Raw genomic sequence first — 23307 nt, forward strand, 5'->3', positions numbered from 1 at the left:
CAGAAAGGCTGACATTTCGGGCCTAGACCCTTCATCAGAAAAATGATGATTTTTCTGATGAAGGATCTAGGCCCGAAACGTCAGCCTTTCTGCTCCTACGATGCTGCTTGGCCTGCTGTGTTCATCCAGCTCTGCACCTTGTCTCTCTATCACCAAGGTCTGTCTTTCTGGAAGAAATCTACACCTAATTTAGATTTGAATCTATTGTAACGCTTTCTACCACCTTCCCAGGGACATCTATTCCACTTGATCACTGAGACATCGTCTCCATCAGAACATGTTTCTCATTCTTCTATTGGCCTTTTTAAGAAAAGTCTTCGGGTGTGAAATGTTTATGACCTGGATGGGCAATTGAGGCCCTGACTCTGAAGAGCAGGGGTGGCTGGATATCTGATGCAATGAATAGGTGCAGCAGACTGTCCTGTGTTCCAAGTTGTGCACCATGATACTTCCAAAATTGAAAGCCAATGCAGTGAGGCTTCAACCTGGAGACTGGATTGCCATTCATTGCACAGACAGTGGTATTAAAATAAATTGGCAATTGTCTGACTCATCACTGTCCTTTAGAGGCAGTGTTGGAGGAAGAGACACTTGCCACTGGCAACTGAGCTTGCAGTCTTTTTAATGTTGGTGAAAGAATTACTGTGTGGGAGACGAAGAGGTTTTGTGGAGCATACTGTTAATACGTGGAATGCATTGCCTGAAAGGGCAGCAGATTCAACAGGTCCTCTTCCAAATGGGATTGAATGTATAGCTGACAAAGGAAGAAATTGCAGGGCTCTGGCAAAAGATTAGTAGGACTAATTAAGCTGGCTCAGTGGTTAGCATTGCTACCTCTGTGATGCCATCCTCTGGTGACTGCAAACTCCACATGTTCTCCCCATGTCTGCATTGGTTTCCTTGTGCAGGCCAAGTGGGTTAGCCATGGGAAATGCAGGATAGGATAGGATGCTGTTCAGAGGGTCACTGTGGACTTGATGGGTTGAATGGCCTGATTCCACACTGGGATTCTATGAACATCTTTCAAAGAGCCAGCATTGATCTGGAAGGCTGATTAAGTCAATGCTGAATGATAGCAATATGGCAGGCATTCCTACATGATTCTAGTTTATGTTGCTGGTTGGTTTAAAAATTCCCAGTCAACAGCATGAATCTAACTTGCTGTTTTTATTAATTAATAATAGGCTTTCATCTGGCGAGGCCTGATCAGCTTAAATATTCCTTAATCTTAACAGTTGATATTTTCTATTATTTTAAAACATTATGGAAAGTCTGAAATCTGGTTCTTTGACATTCTTCCCCACGATCAGGTCTTGGGGGAACATGTGTCAATGTGGGTTGTATCCCAAAGAAGCTGATGCATCAAGCTGCAATTCTGCACCAGAACCTAGAGGATGCCAGGAAATTTGGTTGGACATTTGATGAGAAAGGTCTGTTAAAATAAGACTTGTCTGTGAGAATCAAAGATTGCTTTAGTACACTTTCATATTTGTTTTTTTGTGTATCCAAGATCATTTATTGTGATGGCATTTTCACACCCTCTGTTTCCAGCCAGTTCACCTTTTGTTCAAAGCCCCATCCATTCTGTAATCTGTTCCTCTGGTATTCCAACACTCTTTGAGTAGACCACCCTACTTCCACATTTCTATAACCAAAACTCCTCAAACTCTAATCCTGTAATCCTAAATTGTACCAGTTGCCACTTGCCTGTCAACCCACTACTTGCCAGCCTACAACTGCATTGTCAGACTTGATATCTGTTTTCAAAGTCATCTTTGATTTTAAATTCCTCTAGGACCTCGCACTTCTCCCTACCTCTGACCTGTTCCCTTTTTTTGTTTGAGGTGTGTGCTCCTCAGATTTTGGCCTCCTGCATGTTCCCAGTTTTTTATTGTCCTGCAGAATTGGCAGCCATCTTGTCCCCCATCTGTCTGAGTGGGCCGGTAGTTAAACACCCCCTCCAAACAATTAGGTACTAGTTGGAGGGTTGCAGAATACTAGCCTTTCTGCTTGAATGAGTTGAAATAGGACACATTATTATTCTTGCATTGCAGTGTATCGGTGGCACTTAGCTGTACAGTGTACCTCTGGCTGTACAATCTGCAATTTGGATGTGCTTTAAACTAGCTGTTGGGGCAAAGCTTTAAACAAGTGCAGGAAGGACCAATAACGAAACCCTCTAATATTTCTGATGGGTCTAGGCCTGAAACGTCAGCCTTCCTGCTCCTACGATGCTGCTTGGCCTGCTGTGTTCATCCAGCTCTAAACCTTGTTACCTGTAATATTCCCAGTGGATTGTTGTAAACAAGTCAGATCCCAGAATCAAAATCCAGCTTGATTAAAATTGTTAAATTTTGGTTAACGTGACCATTGACAAGAATTTCTTTAACATTGTTCTTGCCTTGTGCAATAAACAAATTTTCTAGCTAGAACTTGTTTTGAAAAATCTTAACACCCTACAAGACAAGTTCAATCTATTTCCCAATGCTACCAATCTAGTGATTCAAATTTAAATAGATTACTCCTATCAAATCTTTACATTCAGGCTAGCTGGTTCTCCATTCTTTCCTATGAACGGTGTATGAGATGATTAAAATCATTCAATAGAGCTTGGACTTAATCTTTTTAATAACTTACAGAATTTTTTTAATGAAACACTTGTGGTCTAGATGCAGAAACTAAACTTTTCCTATTGTCCTATCTGCTTTTCCTGAGCTGTTCTATGCTGCTTTCTAAGGAGCAACACTATTTACTGCCCTTGCTCAAGTCTCCTCCCAACTGTCCTAATCTCGGTTTTTCCAAACTAAAATGGCCTCTGATTTAAACCCAAAACATTCCAATATCTTCAATGTTTACACTATTTGTTGTAAACCAATTTAATACAAATCATCTTCCATTTAATGTTCCCATGGGTGCTTTGTTTCCTGATTATACACTGGGTTAGATCATTGCCCCAGCAAGTATCTAACATGGCTTGTTAAAATGCTTCCAAAAAGTAACCAACCCCTACAATACCACTTTAAAATCCTAACTGTGAACATGATGTAACCTTCCAACACCACTATTCCAAACTAACACATTTTATGACAAATGGCATAAATGCCTGAACTTCCACTGCTACACTTTAAAGTTTGGGTGACCTTTTTTGTTCAGAGTTCTGACTAAGATAACAAATTACACAATGGTCTTTAACAGTATATTTGTTAACTTGAGACTGATATCCTTTGGATGCAAAGGATAGTGGTGTTTGGAAAAATTGGGAGTACTCCAAATCTGTCTCCAATTCTATGATCCATCACAATCCACCTCTACCTTGCTAAACTTGTACTTTGTCACATTTGAATATAATTATCAATGCAACAAAATGACCTGCCACCCTTTAGTTCCCTCCTTGGATATAAAGATTTCAATGCTCAAAGATTCTACTTACAAAGTAACATGCATTTGTTTTCTCAACAGTTCATCATAACTGGACAACCATGAAAGATGCTATTAATAATTACATAGGCTCCTTGAATTGGGGCTACAGAGTTTCTTTGAGAGACAATGGTGTTACCTATGTGAATGGTTACGGAGAATTTATTGGACCTCACAAGATTAAGGTACCAGCTCCATGGATTGTAAATGCACCAAATTATTTCTAGGGTTGTACTAGTGAAACCAACTTGAAGCTTTCTCTTCAAGCAAGAGGTCTCCATATCTATCACCTACAACAAACCATCCAGGGTTCTTGGCAGTGCTTCCACCCTCTCAAATGGGCAAGAGTGCCATTATCTCCAAGCCTTCCATCTTGACTTGGATGTCCATTACCATTCCTTCATTTGTTATTCGGCCAAACCCTGGACCTCTGCATCTAACAGCGCTGGAAGTAGTCTCACCATTTGGTGGAAATTCCAACACTGGTCCTTGTTGCACGCTCCACACAATTGCTTGGTTTTCCTCTTTCCATCGATGGCTCCATATCTGATGCATTCAGATGAACATATTGCCCAAACCAGCATGAAGGTGGTGAGTTATCCTGAACCTCTGCCACCATGTGGTGTGGTACACCGTGCTGTTGGGGATAGAGTGTCAGTATTTGACCCAGTGATTGTTCCAAGTCAAGATAGTGATTTTTGGAGGTTGTGTTCCTGCGCGTCAACTGCACTTCTAAGTGTTAGTCACTGTCTTGGCATTGATTTGATTCTCTTTGACAGACTTGCCTCAATCTTTATCAGACTGACATATTTTGAGGTGTAGTGAGACTGAGCAGATCTAAAATACAAACCCTGGGGTGTCTCCTGAAGTGGCTGGGAAGTTACAGCTCTCAGCTACTGAGAAATCACTTGCTTTGTGACTGGCTTGTGCCTCTGTCTGTTACCACTGCTGTCTTCAGTAGGAATGCCTGATCACACCTGCCCTTAACACTTCTGGGAATTCTAGAAGTATTTCAACACCTCATTCTGAGCCCTTCAACTACCGACAGCACTGACTGATCAAGAATATCAATTTTGTATCAGTCCCTGTAAAGTTGGTAGCTTTTCCCCTTCCAGTTTGCTGACCCATCAGCTTTCATTGAGCATCAGTCACATTTTAAATACAGTGAAGTTTTAGAGTGCAATGTGGCCTTATTGCATTTTACTATTGAATTGGTCTGGTTCAAGGAAAATTAGACAACTTAAGCATTGTTAGGGGATGTTTTTCCATTTAAAGGAAACGTTTGGAATGCTGCAAATCTATGCACGAGGAGACCTGCTCTGCCTTTAGAGATCATGGTTGACCCTTGACTTTGTTATACTTGCCTTTGCCCCATCTCTCTCCCTCTAAACAGCTTGTTACTCTAACTTATGGTTTCAAATCAGAAACCATTTGTACCAGAGTCCAAAATGAGGGGGGTTTCCTATTTTTCTATAAGACTTTGAGACTGTGTCTCCAAAAGTCTGAGCCAGCAGAAATAACTTTGCACTCACTCTCCCATCCCCCTTAGATTTTAAAAAGAAAATCCTTCAATGAAATTGTCTCTTGACCTTCTAAATTGTAGAAGTAAAGTGTCATTTAATTGGGTCTTGTTTTTAACCTTGAGTCCACTTGTGCTTGCTGTAAACTTATAACTGAATCTTTTGGCCCTTCTTTTTAGGCAACAAACAAAAAGGGGAAGGAAACCTTTTACACTGCAGAAACATTCATTGTAGCCACTGGAGAGAGACCTCGCTACCTGGGAGTGCCTGGTGATAAGGAGTACTGTATCACAAGGTACTGTTGCTGACAAGTTGTAAATTGTGTATTTACACACAAATATACAGTGCGGGCAGGAAGGAAGAATAGCTTAGGTTGTCCGGCAGGAGCAGAGTCATTCATCAAGTATGATTCCCAAAGTCACCGGTTGGGTAGGTAATTTGGGTCACCAGTGACTGCTATGGAGCTCACCAGCCCCCAACCACATTGGGTGTTCTCTTCTCCATTCTCACTACCCCCCTCCCCACCCACCCTTTTCTCAGGGGTTGTGACCACTTTCAGGCCTCAGTCACATTTGGGCCTAGACTGTTCTGGATGCTGGATTCAACCTCACGTAGGGTAGAAATGGCCAATAGTAATGGACAGAGTTTTTAAAAACAGAGCTCTCTAAAGATGAGGCAGGTTTTTTGAGGGTGGTAAGTGCCCAGAATCTGTTGCCAGAGGAGGTAGTGGGGGTAGATCCAATAGTAACATTTGAGGCATCTTTCCCGCCTATGAGTAGGCGAGGGATATGGACTGCATAGAGTTAAGTGTCTTAGCTCAGAAAGGCATCATGTGTAAGCACAAGATTGATGAGACAAAGGGCCTCCTATGTTGTACTGTTTTGTTCTAGTTACTGTGAAATGAGTCAGATTATCACTTTAAGAACCCAGCAGAGGCAGAGCTGCTGTCTTTTCCAGATCTGGTTTCCATGTGACTGTAGACCCAAAGGGTCTGAAGTCACATGGTTCCATTCAGCAAGCTGCTTGCTGCCACCTTTAAAACTTTTTCAGGATGGTCTAGAATGGCAATAAATGTAGGCCTTACCAGCTGCACCCACATTCCCAGAGAACCCTCTTAAACAAACCACTCTGCCCCTCACCAATGAGCTGTTGGCTGAAAGTAGCATGCTGTCCACTTGAATTCCACATCTGAGCTCCTCAAAGGAAACATTTTTAATGTTCCAGTAAACGGTTGTACTCGCAGTGCTTCTCAGGTTGAAGGTGTAGTTCAATGAAACTGATAATCCAAGGTGCACTGATCATCTTCAGTGATTGGTCAATCAATTCAATGTTAGATTTTACTGGGGTATAGTAGGGGACATTGATCACTGGGGCACCGCTGTCTGTTGAGCAGCAGCTGCTGCTCAATCTCCACACCCATCTCCGTAGAGTTTGCCTTGTGGCCTGGTCAGAGCAAGACCATTGCTGGTGGCAGCAGGTAAAATGTCTCTCCATCATTTTAAAAACATCACAGCACGCTGCTCATCTGGTCAGTCTGGTTTTGCAAAAATCCCAGTGTGCTAGAGTGATGTTGGAGCAGTAGGGAATTGTAAACCCAGAGGTGCTCTCTTTAGTGAAGACATGTATGTTCCCACTTCATGGGAGTTGGGTATACTTCAGAGTTCAATATGGTTCCTGAATTCGTAGGTTTGGTTCAATGGGAGGCGTATCCACTAGAGAGCACTGTAGTAATGGTCTACAGTAATTATAGTTGTTATAAAAGTCAGTTTGAAGTAGTGTTCAGAAGTTAAAATTACTGCTACTACTTTGAAGATGAACAATATTAAATTTTGAATGGCTAGGCATAAATTACATGAGCTGTCTTTCCATCCCAATTCCATTCTTCAGTGTTTGGAGCAATAGGTAACGGTCCAGCATTTGGAAGAATAGGAGGGAATACTGAAATGCAGATAAGAGACCTGTCCTTGGTGACTGCTTAACTCTGCCATTGGCATTGCAAAACAGATTATCTTGTCTGTTTTTATTCCCAGTTACTGTTAGTGGGATCTGGCTGAGTGTTTTCACTTGACTGTGCAACACCTTTTCAAATCATAGAATCCCTACAGTGTGGAAGCAGGTCATTTGGCCCATTGAGTCCATATCAACCCTCTGAACAGCATCCCACCTAGACCATCTGCAACCCTACATTTCCCATGGCTAATCCACCTAGCTCGGTAAGTTAGCATGGCCAATCCCCCTAAGTTCCACATCTCTGCACTGTGGGGAGGAAATCCACGGAGAATGTGCAAACTTGAGACAGTTGCTGGAGCCTGGAATCAAACCCTTGTCCCTGGTGCTATGAGGCAGCAGTGCTAACCACTGTGCTGCCCTCTTTGGTGAAGAGCACTATATAAAAGAGGATGTTTCCCTCACTCTGCCTTTTTCCCTCATTGCCCATTCTAGTGATGATCTCTTCTCGCTGCCTTACTGTCCTGGGAAGACCTTGGTGGTTGGAGCATCCTATGTTGCACTGGAGTGTGCGGGTTTTCTTGCAGGCCTTGGGCTGGATGTGACTGTGATGGTTCGCTCCATCCTGCTGCGGGGATTTGACCAGCAAATGGCAGACCTGGTTGGAGACTACATGGAGACCCACGGAGTCAAAATCATTAGGCAGTTTGTACCAACTAAGGTAAGCTTTGTAACCATTTTTAGCTGGGGGGGTGTCTCAGATGGAGTTGGGGCATGTTGAGGACTGATATTACCACTTATGTTGTGGTGTATGAATTAATCTTGAGGGTTAATGTTGGAGGTTGGGTGGAGACTGTACAGATAACAAGCGTGGGTGAGGAAATCGGGGAAAATAGCTCTGATCTTGAAGGGGACAAACATTGTATCTGCCTCCAATAGATTCCATAACAAATAGCTTATTGTATGACAGCATTTAAATTACATTCAAGGTAAGAGCCTTATCTTGAGGTTTGTTACTGGCTGTTCTTACACTGAGACAAACCAAGTTCTTTATCTTAGTCAAGGAGAGAGGTTTGGCATTATCCTTCATCCACAGATACCATGGTATCCCTGTATGTTGTCTTAATTGTGGTGTTGGATTTGTAATCTAGAAGTGCACAAGATGCAAAACATCCCAACTGACTGGATTCCTGTTATGTATTAAGTGGTAAAATTTATCTGTCAAGTTGCACTTAACTGAAAGAGTAGTTTTGTCATGGTCTCAAGTTCAAAATTCTGTGCAGAGACTTGAATAGAAAGTGAGTATCATCTAAATGGTTATCACCGATAAGATTCTTGATGGTAGACAGGGTGATGGAGTCTTATTTTTTGGACTGGAGGCCTGTGACCAGCAATGCTGACTCTATTGTTTGTCACTTGAGCAACTTGGATAGGAATATAGGAGGTGTGGCTAGTATGTTTGTGGATGACATCAGCTGGTGGTATGGTGGACAGTGAAGAGGTATGAGATTTCAAAGGGATCTTGATCTTGATCAATTGGGCCAGTGGGCTGAAGTGAGGCAGATGAACTTTAATTGGATAAAGCAGTATTACATCCTGGTAAGACTAGCAAGGGCAGGATTTGTACAGTTAATGGTAGGGTCCTAGGAAGTTCTGTTGAACAGAGACCTAGGGGTTCAGGTACGTAATTCCTGTGACACCATCGTCCAGGTAGACAGACAGGGTGGTAATGATGTTTGGCACACTTCCTTCATTGCTCATCCATTGAGTACAGGAGATGGAAAGTCCTGTTGTAGCTGTACAGGACAATGGTGAAACCTCTTCTGGAGTACTGTCTCCAGTTTTGATGGTCCTACTATAGGAAGGATATTATTACATTGGACAGGGTGTAGAAAAGACTTGGATGTTACTGGAAGGTTTGCTGTAAAGGTAGGCTGGAACTTCTTCCCTGGAGCATAGGAGGTTGAGGGGTGACCTTTTTAGCAGCTTATAAAAATCATAAGGGGAACAGCAAACCCTCTTCCAAAGGGTGGGGGAATCTCAAAAAAGGGGCATAATTTTAAGATGAGCAGAGATTTAAAAGGGACCTTGGGGGCAACTACTTTCCACAGTGGCTTGTATGAGGAATGAACTGCCTCAGTGGTGGATGCAGGTACAGTCAGAACATTTAAAAGACATTCGGATATATGTGAATAGGAAAAGTTTAAGGGGATATGGGCCAAATGCAGGCAAATGGGACTAGTTTTAGTTTGGAAAACATCAGTGTGGGCAAGTTGGACCAAAGAATCTTGTTTCCAAGTGACGAGTGCTATATGGATGTTTAAATTGGAGCCTTGTTTGGTGGGGTCTTTCCTCAATTTTACTCGCCAATATTTCATTCCTCAACTAAATAACTAAGTGGTTCTGGGAATTTGCTGCATGCTGCTGGTTGTCCAACTAGTTCCACTTTAAAGTTGATTTTGGGTCTCAAAAGTAACTTAGTTGTAAAACACCTGGATACTACATAAACAGGCTCTCCTTGAGATCACACTTTAAGCCATTGAAGTGAAAAAGGCTGAGGAGATCAGATGGAGGTTTTCAAAAATGTGTGCCAGGTGGAGGTGAAAGGGGTAAAGCTACTCCAGTTTGTAAAGGAAATGTGTAGATTTAAAGTAACTTGCAAAGGAAGCAGGAGAGACTTTATCAGTTAAGGCTTGGAATGTACTACTTGGAAATGTGGCAGTGACCAGTTCAGTGGAGGCCCCTAAGGATTGGGTGATGGTTTCTATCCAAACTTGCAGGTGTGTGGGGGAAGCAGGAGATAGCACTAGGTAATCTCACTTTGGAAGAGTTTGTGCAGATAATGGGCTGAATGGCCTGCTTCCGTGCCAAACTTGTGGTTTGTTTTTGTAGTAGTTGATGGCATGGGTTGGAAAATTTAACATTTCAGGTGATTGTCATGCCAAGAACTAAAATCACTGAAATAGCAGGATGTAACTGTTTTTGTTCTAATGCATGTTACTTCTGTCCTCCTTCCTGTTTACTAGATAGAGCAAATTGAAGCTGGAACTCCAGGGAGATTGAAAGTAACAGCTCAATCTACAGATGGCACAGAGAATATGGTGCAGGAGTATAACACAGTAAGTGATAAAGGATGAAACTGTGTGGACTGAATGTCAATAGAAGCTTGCATTGTGCTTTGCCTGGATTTGAGAAGTGGAAGTAGGTCAAAAGATGTAGCTCAGACTATTTGACCTGGTTGCTCAAGACTGCTGTTTCTGCTCCAGATGAGCCACCATGTAAATGACAAGCTGTCTGTCTTTTTCTTAAAATTCCAAGGCAAGCAATTTTTTAGTGAAACCTGTGCTGTTTTTCTCTTTAAGGTATTACTGGCAATTGGGAGGGACGCCAGCACTAAAAACATTGGCTTGGATAACGTTGGAGTAAAGGTCAATGAAAAGTAAGCTAACACTGTCTTACAATCCTAGTAACTACAATTTCAGTCTTCTGTGGAGAATGACTTTTGCACAAAAGAACACTTCCAAAAATGTTCAAGACTCTAGTCTCTTGTTCCATTCAAGTTTGCTATGTAAACTTGTCCCTACTTTTGCAGGGTCCTGACCACTAGGTGGCCTGAAACCTCTCCAGACCCTTGCTGAAGTAAAAATGGGGAGAAATAGGATTTGAGTATTCATTCCTCTAACTTTTTTCTAATAAAGCTTCATTGTCACCTGTCCCCTGTTATAATTTTAAGCTTGTCTTTTAAGGTAAAATAGAACTGTGTGCTTTTAAAATTTGATTTTGATATCCAAACTGGAGAAACTCAACAGCTCTGGCAGCATTTGTGGAGAGAGAAACAGTTAACATTTCAGGTCCAGTGACCTTTTTCCACCTACTAGACCTGGTCGAGGTTTTGTTTTCCTTTTGGGCTCCAACGGAATTAAATTTTTTTGCCCAGAAGAACCATTGCTGCCTGACCTCTGTCTTCTCCAAATTGGATGCCAAGTTTAAATGAAGAAAGTCTACCTGTTTTCTTTTCATTGGACCAGCTGTGGCTGTAGCTGGGAGCATTCTGTCCTTTTTGAGTTGAAACATTGTAGGTTCAAGTCTCATTTCACCTCCTGTGAATGAAAATGTCACGGTTTTTTATGGGGTGGGGGGCATAGTGAGGTTAACCCCAGTGTCCTGACCAACCTTCATCCCTCAATCACAACCCCCTTGTTATTTAATTGCATTGGACTATCTTCAATAATACCTGAAGACTGCCAACCACAAAACGTTCATATTTACTATTAGTGAACATAACACTAACTTATTTCCAAGCTACTTTCTCTTAAATGCTCATCAGTCTGTGTTTCTTTCTAAACTAGTACAGATTACGATTAGTCCTTTTTATAGGATTTGTCAAGGTGATGGCCTATCACCTTGCTGTTTGTGGGAGCTTGCTGAGTTAACTAGTGTAGTGCAGGAAAGGTAGCAACAACGACCACATCTCATGAAGCACTTCATTGCCTGAAATGCCCCTGCATGTCCTGTGCACTGAAGGTGCTACATAAATGCAATCTGGGGAAGATGAATCAAGGCTAAGCCCTCTTGTAAAACATCATTGACACCACAAACTGACTAGCTCTCAGCTGTTTGTGAACAACTTTCTGATGCATGACGTTGGCTTTGTTTTTAAGTGAGGCTTGTGTGGAGGTTGCATTCTGTAGTTATGCACCTTTGGTTCACAGCCTAGCCTCCATTCCCATTGTAACTTGATCTTCTCTCAGTGGGTGTTTCTTTTTTTACAAATCTGAATTGTTTGAACTGAGCTCTCCAAGTAGAGACTGACAGCGTTTGCTGAATGGCAGTTACTAATGCCGTAAACATGGTCATTTAGACACCACCTGTGAACTATCCCTCCAACATCTTGTGCCAGCTAAGGCAGTGTTGATAACATGAGACTTTGATCCTCAAGGATCTGTTTTGGGGCCACTGCTGTTTGTCATTTTTATAAATGACCTGGATGAGGGTGTAGAAGGATGGGTTAGTAAATTTGTGGATGACACCAAAGTCGGAGTTGTGGATAGTGCGGAAGGATGTTGCAGGTTACAGAGGGACATAGATAAACTGCAGAGCTGGGCTGAGAGGTGGCAAATGGAGTTTAATGCAGAAAAGTGTGAGGTGATTCACTTTGGAAGGAGTAACAGGAATACAGAGTACTGGGCTAATGGTAAGATTCTTGGTAGTGTGGATGAGCAGAGAGATCTCGGTGTCCATGTGCATAGATCACTGAAAGTTGCCACCCAGGTTGATAGCGTTGTTAAGAAGGTGTATGGTATGTTAGGTTTTATTGGTAGAGGGATTGAGTTTCGGAGCCATGAGGTCATGTTGCAGCTGTACAAAACTCTGGTGCGGCTGCACTTGGGGTATTGCGTACAGTTCTGGTCACTCCATTATAGGAAGGATGTGGAAGCATTGGAAAGGGTGCAGAGGAGATTTACCAGGATGTTGCCTGGTATGGAGGGAAGGTCTTATGAGGAAAGGCTGAGGGTCTTGAGGCTGTTTTCATTAGAGAGAAGGTTGAGGTGACTTGATAGACATACAAGATGATCAGAGGATTAGATAGGGTGGACAGTGGGAGCCTTTTTCCTCGGATGGTGATGGCTAGCACGAGGGGACATAGCCTTAAATTGAGGGGTGATTGATAATAGGACAGATGTCAGAGGTAGGTTCTTACTCAGAGTAATAAGGGCGTGGAATGCCCTGGCTACAACAGTAGTAGACTTGCCAACTTTAAGGGCATTTAAATGGTCATTGGATAAACATTTGGATGATAATGGAATAGTTTAGGTTAGATGGGCTTCAGATTGGTTTCACAGGTCGGCACAACATCAAGGGCCAAAGGGCCTGTACTGCACTGTTGTGTTCTATGATTGCTAAATCTAAATTAAAACTCCAGTACTGGAATTTGCTCAGGTCAGTCTGTGTGGTTTTTTGTTTCACGATAACATCAGAACTGAACTTGTCCTTTTTTTTTTTAGGACTGGCAAGATTCCTGTTGATGAACTTGAACAAACAAATGTGCCCCATGTTTATGCCATTGGTGACATTCTGGAGGGGAAGTTGCAGCTCACACCAGTGGCTATTCAGGCTGGCCGCTTACTGGCCAATAGGCTATACGGAGGGTCCACTGTCAAGGTACTGACTAAACGCTTTAATTGCCTGCTTTTGCAAAAATGCAAAAGTTGCTTAATGTTTTTAAGGGTAATGACTTCCATGTGCCCATCACCAAACTGTAGACTTCCCAATCAACAACTTCCTGTTTAATTTCTGGACAAGTTGGTGAATGTTCAATTTGTTCTCCATGTCTGACACCCATTCTGTGGCTGAAATAGTGGAATTTGTCCATGCAGTGGGCTGTGAAGGCTGGGTTGTTAACTATTTTTATGGTTACAATACAGATTTCTAAACTTTAAGATCTGAAGATTCAGATCAGCCATGATCACATTGAATGGCAAAGCAGACTCAATGGTGTGAATGGCTGACTTCTATGTCTTGGGTTCTTAAACTATTTCTCCAGATTCAAGAAAAAGCTAACTCTTTTACATAAGTACCCCTAAACAAGTGCTCTAAATGGAATAGTGACATTAGTAGTTTGTTTACTAGTTCAGTAAACAAAAGGGCCTGGAAACTTTCAGAAATGGGCCCAAAATCCTGTAATGACTCTTTATCCAGGTTCATGAATCTGGCATGGTTTTATGACCACTGGTAAACTACATGTGTTTAAAGGCCATTTGGGAAGAAATCTGCATCTGTGTCCAGTATGAGTCAAGATTTTAGGTCTCTGAAATGCCCCAGCAATTTGCTTGAGTTGGATCGAAGCACTAAACTTAGTTGCATTTTTCTGTACCTGCACCATAGACCATCCCCCTCAACCCTTTTGTTGCAGGAAATTGGGGGATCAGGAATAAATATTCATGCCAACAATTGCTACATCCAAGAATTAAAATAAGTTTTTCATCTAAGAATTGCCAAAGTGCTTTACAAAAGTTTCTAGCCAACATACTGGAGTTTTACAGATGAATGTGAAGGACTTCTCAAATTTTTTTAAAGCTGTTCTTCAGTATTGACTCAATTTAATTCAAATTCCATGATTTCAAGTGAATTTTGCATTTCATCTTTACTGTATTTTAAATCACCAAATGTATTAACAGAAAACTAGATAGAATTGCAGAGTATGGTCTCCCAATATTGGAAAAACTCAGTTCCACCTTGAATCAACTCCATTGTTGGTCCTGAAAGTGACTAGGATCCCAAACAATGCAGCGTAAATCTGTCTGGATAGTTCACTTCATTATAAATGAAGTGTTAACCATCTAGGGCAAAGTTGAGTCTACCTAAACTTCTCCAACTTGTAAGGTGCTTTTTTTTTTAAAAAAAAAAATAAAAAAAACCTGATCTAGCTTTCAATTACATGGTTTGGTATGGTTATTTAATTTTAACATCTCGGGCACAAACTCCACAGAAAAGTTCATTCTGCCAAGAAACTGACCTCTAAGAAATCCCCATAAGAATGCAATGAGAATGATCCCAAACAAGAATGCTTTGAGTCAAACTGTTCCAATTATGTTGACTTAGTTTTTTTTTTCTCAAATCAACAGTGTGACTATGTGAATGTACCCACCACTGTCTTCACTCCCTTGGAATATGGAGCCTGTGGCCTTGCAGAGGAGAAAGCTATAGAAATACACGGGAGAGAGAATTTGGATGTAAGTCATCAGATTCAGTGGAAAATGCTACCTGTTGTGGCTCACAGAAACTGACAGTCCAACCTTTTTTCTCTTTACAGGTCTATCACAGTTATTTTTGGCCTCTAGAGTGGACTGTCCCAACCAGGGATAACAACAAATGTTATGCCAAGATTATCTGCAACAAACAAGACAATGTATGTACCTCCATTGCTAAACTGGATATTTTTGGCTGAAAGCTATTTTAGAAGTGTAATTTTTTCTTTTTGAAAAGAAGCTGTACTGAGTTTGTGTGCTCCAGTTTCTACAGTGGCCCGCAAAACCTACAGTCTGCCCTCGTGCTTGTCTTTGCTAGTGAGAAGCAAAAAGTAGACATGTTGCCTGCCTTGTCTATTAAAGGTGGTAGAAGGAGGAAATTATAACTGGGCCAAGTCAGCCCTTCAAACTTGCTTCATTGCAAGTAAGATATGGTCTAAACCTCCACTACATATTCCTGACAAAGAATTGATCTTACTGTACCTTTTTGAAATGCAAAGATTCTGTGTCCAGTGTCTTTTTGAGCAAGTGTTCCAAACAGCCACTCTCCACCATTTATCTGGTCTTGAGTGAGCATCTCCTAGTTGTAGACTGTCTTACCACACAGAATCTTCTGTCGTGATCTTTGAGGACTTACCTGTTTTTTTTTTTCTTTTTTCTCGATCAAATCGCTTGTTACTTGGCACAGTCCTAACCAGTCCAATATTTCCTCCAGTGCTACCTCTACATTCTGAGTACTTGTCTAGTTGACCTTTTGCCTAACTGCTTCCAAAGCATTTGTCCCCCCTTAAATAGGGAGACTGATACTCTGTGGTCTTGCTTGTACCTGTATAACTGACACATTAACACTGACTTTTCCTGTTGTGTTTCTCTCCAATAAACTTAATTCATTTTCCTAATTACTTGTATCTGCATATTAGCCTTTTGCAAGCCATGTGCTAGACACCCAAATTGATGCTTTGCATTCCCTCCCTGTTTTGAGATGATATCTTGCTATTGTATTCTTCCTGCCAAAATCGACCATTATCCTATTTTCCACCACTCTGAAAGATTTATTGAATTGGTTAGTTCACTTGCTTATCCTATTAATCCCTTTTTTCATAGCCTGTTTTTCACTGTTCTTCCATCATATCAGGGACAATAGTGTTGAGGGGTTTGAAAGGTACCTCTGTTTTCCTCTGGCTGTAAGTGAGGGTTAAGTCTATGCTTTTTTTTTCAGAATCGGGTAATAGGTTTCCATGTATTGGGCCCGAATGCAGGAGAAATCACTCAGGGATTTGGAGCCGCGATAAAATGTGGAATAACCAAGGAACAGTTGGACAGTACAATAGGAATTCACCCAGTCTGTGCAGAGGTATTCACAACATTTTAAGCTCTAATGCTGTTGATTTTTGAGCTGCTTGTTCAATGGATTTTTAAATAGTGTACTTTTATGTGGCTTCCTTAATGGGTACAGCCATGACTTGCTCTCTATGGTATCCCTTTTAATGTAGTCGAATATCCCATACTTCATGGGAGTAATTATCAAACAATTTGACTTTGATCCAAGGAGGGAGATAGTTGAACTAAAGCCATTTGAGAACTTTATTGAAATGCAAAGGCATTTAAGAGAATTAATGCCAGTAACTAACTAACTGCAGTTTAGTGGCCATCTACTGATGCTTTGAATCCTAAAGGAATTCAACAGGGTAGATCTGTGGGACCATTATCCCTCCTGGTGGAGGATTGAGAACCAAGAAATCAGTTAATAGATGTTTGGAGTGAGCTTGGGAGCGGAAATCTTAAACCATCACACTCAGGTTTTGAAAGCTGGATGACACTTAGGCTTTCAAGACTGAGATTGATAGTGTTGAGAAATGTCCGGTTCAGATGGTGAGATGAGGTGAGTTACAGACTACCTAATCAACTGGGTTAGCTTGAGGAGCTGAACAGCTTCTGTTCCGAAACTTTTTAATTCTGTAAATCTGTGAAGGCAGTTCACAAGTGAAACCAATGTCTACTGATCTTGTTCTAGTATTACTACCTACTTTGGTAAACAATTAACACTTGTGTAAAAATTTGACAATTGGAATACTTTTTTGTTCCACAACGTACTCTTGAAAAAACAGCAGTCATAAGTGCAATGGTTAAGTCAGTAAGAAAGACCCGGATACTAAATGTGGTTCTGTCTATAATCCACTTGATATCGAGGTGCTGCTGGTCCACTGGAGTGGATAGTCACATGACTAAGTTACAGTCCAGCAGGTTTATTTGAAATACAAGCTTTTGGTGCACTGCTTGTTCGTCAGGTGCACTTAGCAAATAAAACTGAATTATAATGCCGAGTGTAAGCCCTCAGCAGCTTTCTGCTGTGACATGATTAACTGACTTGAGAATTACAAATGAATGCTTCAACATTTGCATATGCTGTTTTTGAAAAAGTATAAATATTCAATTAACAATTTGCCTCAAAGACTTGGAATTCAGATTTAATGCTGAGGTAGTTAGACTTTTTTCTCATATCTTGCTACACCTTTTGTCTTTAAAGTACTGTTTTGACTAATTACCTGTATTGATGTTTAATTTTTTTTTGGGCTTTGGATCAAATCAATTCTTGGATTTTTTTTTCTTTTGTAAGGAGTTTCTTTTGAAGAATCCATTTTGAGTGTTTCTCTTTCGGTCTACAACTTCAAAAGCTCAATGCATCTCTTTCTCAAAACAAATACTTCTGTATGCCTTGCTGTTAAAATAACATCCATTTGTTTTGGTTTCACAAAGATGCTATAAATCTTGAGGGTATGATTTAATGATTAAAGGTTAAGTAACTTAGGCTTATACACTAGAGTTTAGGATGTAATTGCCATCAAGCCAAGGAATCAATCTCTCTCTATGGAGAGTGCAGAAGGATGTGTTAGGAGCAGCACCAGACATCATTAAAAATGAAATGTCAAACTGATGAAGCTACAAAAATCTAAGCCACAAGTGATGGGTGTAAAAACTATTGATCAATCAACAAATCAGAACTCAGCTTTACAGATCTATGTCCATTCACAAATGGTGGTTGATTAATGAAAGGGGTGGCAGCTCAAATATCTCCAGCCTGCATGATTAAGCCTAGTGCATCAGTGTAGAAGAGGAGGCTGAAACACTTGTAGCAATCCTTGGCTGGACACGCTGAGAGTGGAAACATAGGTCAGATATCCAACAGTGCTTCAGAAAACAGGAAGTAGTGTTTTTAGTGTCATGGTGCAATGATAGCGACCCCTCTCTGTCAGCAAAACAAAAGAGCTGATCGTCCTCTTCAAGAAGAAAGGAGGAGGACATGCCCCTATCCACATCTCCAGCTCAGGTAGAAATGGTCAAGTTTCTAGGATTGATGACCGACCATCTGTTGTGGGCCTCCATATTGATGCAGTGGTCAAGAAGATGACAATGCCTTTTTCTTCCCTCAGAAGGCTTAGGAAATTCAGTGTGACCATAAGGAGCCTCACCAACTTTTACAGATGCACCATTGAAAGCATGTATCCTGCTGCATTGTGCACTGGTAGGACAACTGCTCTATCCAGGATCATAAGACTACAAAGGTGTGTGCACAGCCCAGACCATCCTGGAAGCCAACCTCCTGTCCATGAACTTTACCTACACTAATACTTGCAATGGAAAGGTGGCCAACCAAGACCCCTTCAACCCCTTCCGTCGGGCAGAAGGTACAGAAGCTTGAACACATGCACCAACAGGCTCAAGATCAACTACTTCCCTACTGTAATAGACTGCTGAATGGACCTATCTAATGCTGACCTTGCTTTTGTGCACTTCCTGTGCAGTTGTCATCTTGTATGCCTCACTGAGCACCTTTATGATCTGTATGACCTTGTTTGCTATGATATGCCTGTACTGCTAACAAAACTGCTCACTACTTCAGTACATGAGACAACAATAAATCATCACCACCTCCTCCAGAGATCCTCGGTCTCAGATGCCAGTCTTCAGTGAATTTGACTCCATGATTGCAAGAGGCATTTGGAAGCTCCAGATACTACAAGCATGGCCTCTGGCAACATTATAGCAATAGTGCTGAAGACTGTGCTGCAGAACTTGACAGTCCCTGACCTGAGCTATTCCAGTACAGCTACTGTACTGCATCTATTTAACAATGGTGGGGTAGGGGAAGAAAGTCTGTATGTCACATACACTGGATATGTCCAGCCAATTACTGCCCTATCAATGTAGTCTTCATCAGGAAGAGGGTTATCAACACTGCTATTGAGCAGTACTGGCTTGGCGTCATTGAGCAGGTTGTTTTTGTTTTTGTTCTACAAGGGTCATGACTCCTGACCTCCCCTTTGTGTCACTGTAAAAATTGTGATTTATTGGTAATCTCTACTGAAGGATACCTGCACAGAGATCCTAGCTCAACCATCTTCAGCTGTTTTGACCTTTTTTTTCCTCCAAGGTCAGAAGCAGCAATATTTGTTGCTGTATGAACTGTTCTGCATCATTCATAACTGCCTGGGATGCTGCATTGGGACCCAAATAATATATCCAGGCTTGGGCTGACCAGCAGCAGGCAGCTTTTTTTGTGCTAAAGAGGTGCCAGGCCATTAGTGTAACCATTCACCATTAGGGTGATAAATGCTAGCCTAGCCATCAAAGCTACTATCTTGAATGATCTCTTTTAAAAACATACAGGAAAGCTGAGGGAATGGAGCCTCTATTCAATCCAGTAGAACTAATATTCTTCACTTCAGACTGAGATGAAAGTGGACATTTTTCTCAATCATTTGGAAATCTTCTCTTTTCCCCCCCACCCACAGTTGAGGATACTCAGTCATTAAGATTTTTTTGAGGCTAACTGATACAACACTCACTACCTGCATTAAGTGGTATCACTGGTGTGAAACGCATCTACAGTAGGGAATGTGATCCCTCTAGTCTGCTCCACCATCTGGTCCAATTGTGGCTTTAACTTTTCCTGCCTTGCTTCCTAACCCTAGTCAGTCTGACTGCATCTTTTTGTGGTCAATAACTTTGCCTCCACCTGGTCTGTGTAAAGGATAGTATACCCTGTTCTTCAACATGCATTGACTGAGCAGTGGAGAGGCTCAGTCTGTCCTTGATCACTTAGAGGGTAAACAGTCATGGAAAGTGAATGAGCTGCCCTGCAGCCATGTCCCACCCAGCAATGTTGGTTTGTAAGTTGTATTTAAGAAATTCTCATCTTTGGGTTGGTGCTTGGAAAATGAGCCTGAAATCTGATTGGGTGTTAGTGATTCAGTTGGTTTTCTTTTAACTGGTGGCATTAAGCCCTACATGTGACTCCAGTCCTCGAATGGAGTCAGTTTCCACTAATTTAGGGTATAAGCACTTTTTTATCTCCAATGGTCTTTTTAATGTTCTCTGCCTGATAGTTTAAGTCATTGACATCTGGACTTACTGAGGTGGGCCAGCATTCATTGTTCATCCCTAGTTGCCCTCAAGATGTTAGTGAGCTGCCTTGAACTTCTACAGTCAGTAGGATGTACATAACTCCATATTCCTGTTAAGGAAGGAGTTGTGATTTTTGATTCAGGAACAATGATATACTTCCAAGTCAGGATGGCGATTGGCATGAAGAGGAACTTGCATTGGTGTATCTGCTCCTCCTTCCTCCTGGATGTAAGTGGATGTGGGTTTGGAAGTTAGTGTAAGGAACTTTGCTGAATTTGTGCTTTATGTAGATGATGGCAGCAGTGGCTGGAGGGAGTGGATGTGGGCCCAGTCAAGGGGCTGCTTTGTTCTGGATGGTGTCAAGTTTCTTGTACTGGTGCGACAAGCAAATGAAGAAAGGCAAGTCAGCCATGGTGACAACTATCAGATACATGAAGGGGGAAGCTATTTAAATGCACAAGGTAGTGAAGCCAATGCTGTCCTGGAGGTAAATAGGAAGATTTCCTTGTGTGGAGCATAAAACATCACCTGTACTGTATCTTCTATGTTAAAAACAGTTTGTGGCTCCCCTGCAGGTTAAAGTTCAAAAAAATGTCATGACTGTTTTTTTAATTGTGCTTTCTCTCCCCACATACTGTCAGACCTGAGTTTCTCCTGCGACTTTGTTTTTGCAAGATAAACCATACTTGGTTTAATCTACTTTTCTAGATAAGTATTTATAACCAATTTTAAAAATGAAAATTTTTTTCTTTTTTTAGGTGTTCACAACATTATCAGTCACAAAGGAGTCTGGTGGTAACATCGAACAGTCTGGCTGCTGAGGTTAAACCCTGCTGTTGTCACTTTGCCATAATGGATTGTTTTGTCTCCACGGGCAACGCTCAGTTCATGTAAGCCCATCAATCTTTGTGGTGAAGACTCCATTCCTTGTTTTCCAGCTACTGTGGAGGACTCTGCAATGGTGTGAGGAAATGTGAACATCCATTTGGCAATTAGTACAATGGTGGGGTTATTAAGAATCCAATGAAATAAGCTGCTGCTCTGTAGGAGCATCAACCCTGATGCTTTCATGAAGTCCAGGCCTGGAACCAGTTTCAAATGGAAGGCTGCGATGGAAAAACTGCAAGCACAGTTTAGCAATTCTCAGTAAACTCAGATATCAAGGGCTTCCACTATCACTGGAGAACTCTCAGCAGACCAAAATTAAACTAGAAAGGGGGGTGGGAAATGACAAAATTAGTGTATTTTCCATACTTTCCACTACCTGGACACTGGTGTTTTCTTTCTTCTATATAATACTGCTGTAGATGTCACCATCTTTTTCACCCTTAAGTGAATTGTTTTTAAACAGTTTTAATACTGAAGCTGAATATATTCATTCTGATTCTAATATTTTGCATTTGGTCTAATGGGAGTGAAGTTTGTCTTGGGTAATTGGTGAATAGTCAGCTCACTTTGTCTGTGCAGGCACAATGTGAAAAGTTTTTATTGAAGGGATGTTTTATGGTTGTCCACCAGTCACTTCATCCCCAACATCTTTAGACTTTGGGCATTAATTCACAGCAGTATCATTCATTCCTAGCAGACTTGCTGTTGCACCTAGGATGAGGACTGCAACATGCTGTTGTTTACAGTAGGTTTTTTAATGTACCAGTCCACTGTCCTTTCTATTTGGCACTCATCACAATCTGTCTTCTTCACAGCCCACTTTGTTTTTCCTTCTGGTGAATTAAAGTCTTGTAATCTACCACTTAATGTGAGTGTGTTTGGATATTTTTGTGTAAGTTTTTTTTTTTTGTCCACACCTTTTCACGAAGGTTGTGGTGTAAATCTGAAGGAAAATAGGATGAGGTGTGTTTTTTTTTTTTTTTTCTTTGCTTCAGGATCTAGTCAGGTTTTGAATTTGAACAACTTTTTTACAACATGTGAAGCTAACTACTTCTCCACCACTGCTGCAAGTGTAAACTTGAACTTGTAACCTCAGGCTTAGAACTACAACCTTGAACTTGGAACCTAGGAGCAGACATTAATGAGATGCCATTCCAGCCAAAAGGCTTCTTTCCCCTGTGCTGGAACACTTTTTTTTTTTGTGTACAAACACAGCCTGGGTTTTAATTTTCAAGATGGTTTTGTAAGTGTATTGGGGGAAATTCTAGTTGGTTCAGGCAAACATCCTGCTATTGCAATCATTGATCATAAAACATGCACTCAAAACCCTTGTTTTTTCAGTCCTTTTTGAATTATTGCACTCTACATCTTTTATAGCTTCAAGCACCATTACCCAGTCCCAGAGTGCACATCTGCAATGCATGTTGGTTGCATCCAGACAGTGAAGAGGGCACTTTTTTTTTTGCTTGAGGAGCACTGACCTTACTTAGTGCCTGCCTGCAGTATTTGCAAGCCTACAAGGATTTTACACTTTTTGGATGTTGTCCGATTAATACTATATTTGCTACAACACTTCGTGATTAGAAATAGTGAGTTGTTCAGTTATAATTGTCAGAAGTATTTGTGGTTGCCTTTGTCAATATTTAATCAAAATTGCATCATCCTTAAATTACTTCTCTGCATCTATCTTGAACAAGTGACTCCTGCAACTTGCCATGTACAAAATTTTAAAATGTATTGTTACAAAACTGATATGTCTTGCATATTAAAAATCTGAAATGAGAAATTGTCTCTTTGTCTGTCCCAGTGAAGGTTAATGAATAATGGGGCTAGGTGGTACCATGGAAGGGTGGCCAGGAGGGGTGATGGGTGGAGTGCATGATGGAAAGTTGATGTTGGTTTGTTTTTGGTTTTTTTCTCTCCCTTTTTTGGTTTTTGCCAAATCACATGCCACTATTGGGTTTCTGGCAACTTCCCCTGGCTGAATTGCTTTAGAAACAAGCAAGCAGTTCTTCCAGAACAAGGTGCTTCTGGGGTCATCTGTCTTCACTGTATACATCAGTGAAATAACCTTCCTGAATTTCATAGGTGTTTGTGATAGTGAAGCAGTCACCATCAGACATGCACCTTCACCTTCACCATCTCACTCAGAGCTGGGGCATTCCTCCCCAATGATCATCCCACAAAGTCAGTCTCACACCAAGAATGTGATAACCTTGAAAGTAATCAAAAAGAATGCTAAGTTGGCACAGTGGTCAGCAATGTTGCCTCAAAGCGCTGGGGGCTGCATTCAATACCAGCCTCTGCAAAATCTACACAGATTTTTCCCTGTGTAGTGTGGGCTTCCTCTAGGTGCTCAGGTTTCCTTCCACAGTGCAAAG

General features: G+C 41.3%; 1 protein-coding gene across 1 annotated transcript; it reads left to right on the forward strand.

The window, feature by feature from the left end:
* The first annotated feature begins 921 nt into the window (after positions 1-921).
* Positions 922-22712, forward strand: txnrd3 (thioredoxin reductase 3). The gene is made up of 11 exons (XM_048608008.1): positions 922-1430; positions 3460-3602; positions 5117-5232; positions 7380-7605; positions 9911-10003; positions 10247-10323; positions 12890-13046; positions 14510-14617; positions 14698-14793; positions 15852-15986; positions 20797-22712. The coding sequence occupies exons 1-11, from the start codon at positions 1358-1360 to the stop codon at positions 20857-20859; spliced, it is 1287 nt and encodes a 428-aa protein (XP_048463965.1). The 5' UTR covers positions 922-1357; the 3' UTR covers positions 20860-22712.
* Positions 22713-23307: the final 595 nt, after the last annotated feature.

This window comes from Rhincodon typus, chromosome 18, assembly GCF_021869965.1.
Source record: "Rhincodon typus isolate 14 chromosome 18, sRhiTyp1.1, whole genome shotgun sequence".
In the NCBI taxonomy this organism is placed as follows: Eukaryota; Metazoa; Chordata; class Chondrichthyes; order Orectolobiformes; family Rhincodontidae; genus Rhincodon; species Rhincodon typus.

Excerpts from the sequence above, each read along its gene's own strand:
- txnrd3 (XM_048608008.1), top strand. The coding sequence starts at position 1,358 with ATGCATCAAGCTGCAATTCTGCACCAGAACCTAGAGGATGCCAGGAAA. Across the intron at positions 3,603-5,116 it reads TTGGACCTCACAAGATTAAG|GCAACAAACAAAAAGGGGAA; the intron begins GTACCAGCTCCA and ends CCTTCTTTTTAG. Across the intron at positions 10,004-10,246 it reads TGGTGCAGGAGTATAACACA|GTATTACTGGCAATTGGGAG; the intron begins GTAAGTGATAAA and ends TTTCTCTTTAAG.